Here is a 4925-nt window from a genome sequence, read left to right as displayed (position 1 = left end):
GAGGATCCACCATGGCCTCCTGGACTGCCTGATCCGCCATGGCCTCCTAAGTCCCCTGCTCCGCCATGGCAACCTGAACTGTCTGCTTCGCCATGGCCTCCCAAGCTGCCTGCTCCGCCATGGCTTCCTAGTCTGCCTGCTCCGCCATGGTGCCCCGAACTCCCTGATCCGCCCGCCCCCCCTCCCCATTGGAACTGTTATGGCGCGGGACGCGCCTTCCAGGAGGGGGGAGATATGTCACATTTATGTTCTGTGTTTCTGTTCTCCCTGCCTTGACCTAGTTTTCCTGTGTTGCTTGATTAGTTCATTAGTTTCCACCTGTGTTCGTTAATCATCCTATTAGTCCATCGTTTGATTTAGTATTTATAGCCCTGCCTTTCCTCAGTTTCTTTGTCCTGTCTCCGTCATGTAAAGAAGGTTGTTTTCTCCTACGTTCCCATGAAGATTAATTAAAGACTCTGTTCGTTTGACTATCTGCCTCCGAGCTCCTTTCCTCTGGCAACCCGTGACATATGCACTCCCCAACGCAATCACCCCATCAAATGATTCATTATGTACAAATATAGCTATTAAAGTCATCAGGTGAAAATTCCTTTATTTTTACATATTGCAATAATATATTGTAGAAAAACAAAATACCGCAATGTAATTTTTTTTCAGTATTGTCCAGTCCTAGCTCCTATGACTTACTGGATAAGGATTAAGATTTTTAAAAATATTTTACTCCATTTTTACCACATCAAATAATTTGGAGCTTGACATAACTTCTTTATAAAAATGACAACGTCTTAAGATTAGATTAATTTTCATGACTTTTCCAGGTCTTTTAAAATTAGGCTTCCTCATATATTCAGGTTTTTTAAAACAGTGGGAAAAATACTGTCTTTGTTGGGGTGAATTAAAATACAAAGTATCTTGATTTTGGCCTAAGTTTAGCTTATTTTTTAATTCTTGTTTTGTCTTATTTTCAATCAAGTAATCTTGAGAGTCCCTTGGATGTTTACTAAAGCCCCCTGGTAGGCCCCGGCTCCCTGGTTGAAAACCACTGATCTAGAGAGAGGTTTGGCTAATTAAGCCTAAAGCTAATGTATAATGTAAGTGTAAATATAAAATTTGAGTAAAATATTGTAAATATTGAGTAAAATGTACAGCAATTTGAATATTAATTGACAAACCTGTAAAGAACGTTTTTCCACTATAGAACCTTTGTGGAATGGAACGGTTCTTCTTGGAACTACAGATGTCAATATATAACTTTTTTTAAGAATGCAGCGTTCAACACCAAATTACATAATATGAAACCATTGAACATGCTGTACTTCTATCCTTCACAGCCTTGCTTTCATTCTTGTCACATAAAATACAGCATCTACCCATACTAAGCTCCACAGCACATTAAAGCAATGATTATAAAATGAAGTACAACTGAGCACAGCGCTGCAATGCTCAGGAGTAGAAAATGAGGACAAATAAGGTCAGAGAGCATATCTTCTCCACCGAGAGACTAAATTGTAATAAACTAGCAGATTCTTTCTGTTAACATTCATCTGATATAACAAACACATACAGTAGCACCATCAACATGGACAACGACCATCTGGTTGTTTTGTCAGACACCAGTCTACTGCATTTCTGCATTCTCATTCCCTCCTTCCTCTTCATCTAACTCAAACACTATCCCTTCTTCTCGTTGTTCTTTTCTGTATTTTGTTGCCTCTGCTCTTCTGCATGGCATTTGCTTTACGTAATACACAATCTGTACTCAGCTTGTTTGTTGACCTCTCTTTTGCCTTTTTTCTTATTCCAGTTCTCTCGTTTACAATCTTTATCCTCCTCTGAGTTTTTCTATTTTTACACAACAAAAACATCTCACTATTAATCAGTATCTTTGTCTTTTTCCAAAAACACACATACACAAGATGAATTTACCTAAGAAGAAAATGTGGTTTTAAACTTATTTTCAAAGATTGTATTTTGATCATACTGTAAGTGTATTTATTATGTTTAGTTCCAATGTAAGATTTTTATTACTTTTAAGCAGTTTCCTTACTATTGTAAAATGGAACCGTGTCATTGCACAAAAGGTTCTGTTCACTAAAATATTCTATAGAGAACCCAGAATGGTTCTACTATGGCATCACCTCAAAAACACTTTTTTAAACCTTTAATTTAAAGTCAAGATCTATATTCTTAAGTTTGTTTTACAAAGGAGTCTGTTCATATATCATTTGCTTGATTTTATACATGACAAAAACAAGGTTTTTGAACCTGGCTTTATCCAATGTTCAGATTTCTTTTCTGGAAATGTATGCAAATTACTGCATATGTAATTAGATAATGCCTCATTTGCATATTTAAACAACACTGCAATACAAAAAAATGTTTATACTTAATGTAGTCAATACTTAATGTAATCAGTCAGCTGGGGAAATATGTCTATTAGTTAAAAATTTTTACCCAATTTGGGTGGCTTGCTTCTACTGTACCAGAAAAATAATAATAATAATTTTTTACAATGCAGTGGAATTTGCAAAAAAACAAAGACTGTGACTTTTTTGCAGTGTATTAATGAAAAACAGCAGATTTGACCTCTCAGTAATCACCTCACCTCCTTAAATGTCACCCTTTACCCTGCGTTAATCTAGGCCTGGAGGTCAGGATCACACTAGCGAGGATGTGTCTAGTGCCACTGTGCGTGTGTGTCTGTGTGCAGTGGCATTTATATGCATGTGTGTGCTCATAAAATCGCAATTCCTGGGCTTATCGCAGAAAGAGGTTAAGACCATCTCTGACACGGAACAGCATCCAGTGCAGAGGAGCACTGCAGTGATCGGCGAGTATATGAGAGAGCGAGAGAGATATGAATACAACATAAACTGCCACACCACCCGATGCTGTATTTTTGGAAACGCTATCCCAGCATGCACCAGCACAGTGATACTGATCCCAGAATCTAGGTGTCCATTTCAATCCCACTGTGCAGAAAAGGGAGGAGTGTGATTCAATCCTAATGATCCAGAAAATATTTGTGAATTCCCTTCCCAAATTCACACTTCAAAAAAGTGAAACTTTAAAGCAAAAATATAGAATTGTTGAGAAAAAGGCAACATGAGTCATATGATTGGCTCTTATGAGAAGAGATGCTGGGGGAGAAGAGAAATGATTGGTTGTTCTGAGGGTAGGAAGGAGGCAGATTGGTTGTTTTGCCCTATAGCAGCAGAGCCTGCAGGCAAACAGGCCAACAGCAACAATTACACTGATGGATCTGAAAGAACTGGGGCGCTCACTTTCCAACGGGGGATAAGACCAGTCAAAGCCATTGAGAGCACACATACAGTATCTCACAGAAGTGAGTACACCCCTCACATTTTTGTAAATATTTTATTATATCTTTTCATGTGACAACACTGAAGAAATGACACTTTGCTACAATGTAAAGTAATGAGTCTACAGCTTGTATAACAGTGTAAATTTGCTGTGCCCTCAAAATAACTCAGCACACCGCCATTAATGTCTAAACCGCTGGCCACTTAGACATTAATGGCTGTGTGCTGAGTTATTTTGAGGGGACAGCAATTTTACACTGTTATATAAGCTGTACACTCACTACTTTGCATTGTAGCAAAGTGTCATTTCTTCAGTGTTGTCACATGAAAAGATATAATAAAATATTTACAAAAATGTGAGGGGTGTACTCACTTCTGTGAGATACTGTATATAAGCACACATCACATATTACTGTTTATACACACAAAATCACAAAACACTAATTTATATACAGTGTTTAGATTGATATGTGGATGCATGTGGTTCTCAAACACATAATCCCTTCAGCTTCTTCACAGCTAATGCTTAGACCCAAGCATCTGTTACGTCAGAGCACATGCACATGAGCTCCAGATGAGACCCAGATGCATAGTCTCTTGCGTTATCCCGGGTTTAACCGGATGTGCTGCTCTTACATCAGACCGTTGCCATGTTCGGCTACACCAGACGCTCCATTAACTGTACTCATGTCCCGCATCGCACCTGACAGGAGCACAGCACACTAAATAAAAGTCACCTACCTCTGGCTGACAGCTTCTTTGTGTTGATGATTTTGGCCGCATACTCTTGGCCGGATGATATCTTCACGCATCGCCTCACGATAGAGAAGGCGCCCCTGAAGAAGAGGGGAAAAAAGAGAAGACGTTGAGGAAAAAAATGGGCACGAGGCCCAGATGCCGAACAGATAGAGCATATGGCATGGAGAGCAGAATCTGTGCCATGATGGAGGCACAGACTGAGCGCTTCCAAGGTTACACAACTGCGATTTTACATGGTTGTTTGTCTGTGTGTGTTTGATGAGCGTGTGTGGGTGTCATGAAATTGCTTAGCATATTCGCTAACCGCATGCACACACCAAATCTGCGTTTGTGTGCTCGCTGGAAATGAGGGGGTTAATTACACGTCACCTTTAAATGTCCCCTTTGGTGTGGTTGTTCTTCACTCATCTATAGAGAATGAGACAATGATGCATTTCCCCCCCAAATCTCATTTAAAATAAATAGATAAATAAAAGTAATAATTTTGACCAAAAAAAAGTACAATAAAGGTTAAATCACATAACCATATATGGCCAAACAAATTCTAATAAAATATATTTTAAAAAATAGAGATGGAGATGTTTAATAATGTATTTTTATCTTAATTTTGTTGTTACTTATTTTTTATCTTTTGTTTACACAACGTGGATTTGTCTGATATGTATGTATAAAATACTATATTACTATAAAATATTTGCTGTATACATACATAATACATAAATTATTATTTTAAAAACATGTATTTACTGTTATTTAATGTAACCATATATGGCTTACATTTATGCAAATTTATATATATATATATATATATATATATATATAAAATAAAAGTAATAATAA

General features: G+C 37.6%; 1 protein-coding gene across 6 annotated transcripts in view; it reads right to left on the bottom strand.

Moving 5' to 3' along the window:
- Positions 1–4925, bottom strand: part of LOC107742503 (calcium/calmodulin-dependent protein kinase type II delta 2 chain-like) — a 41871-nt gene that overhangs the window by 34367 nt on the left and 2579 nt on the right. For all 6 annotated transcript variants that reach the window (XM_016555491.1, XM_016555492.1, XM_016555493.1 and 3 more), the window contains exon 2: positions 4068–4162. In XM_016555491.1, coding sequence (XP_016410977.1) covers positions 4068–4162 — 95 coding nt within the window. The remainder of the gene's footprint in view (positions 1–4067; positions 4163–4925) is intronic.

Source organism: Sinocyclocheilus rhinocerous, unplaced genomic scaffold (assembly GCF_001515625.1).
Source record: "Sinocyclocheilus rhinocerous isolate Xijiao unplaced genomic scaffold, SAMN03320098_v1.1 scaffold496, whole genome shotgun sequence".
Lineage (NCBI taxonomy): Eukaryota > Metazoa > Chordata > Actinopteri > Cypriniformes > Cyprinidae > Sinocyclocheilus > Sinocyclocheilus rhinocerous.
The sequence above is the reverse complement of the archived record's forward strand: the minus strand, read 5'-3'. Positions and strand labels throughout refer to the sequence as shown.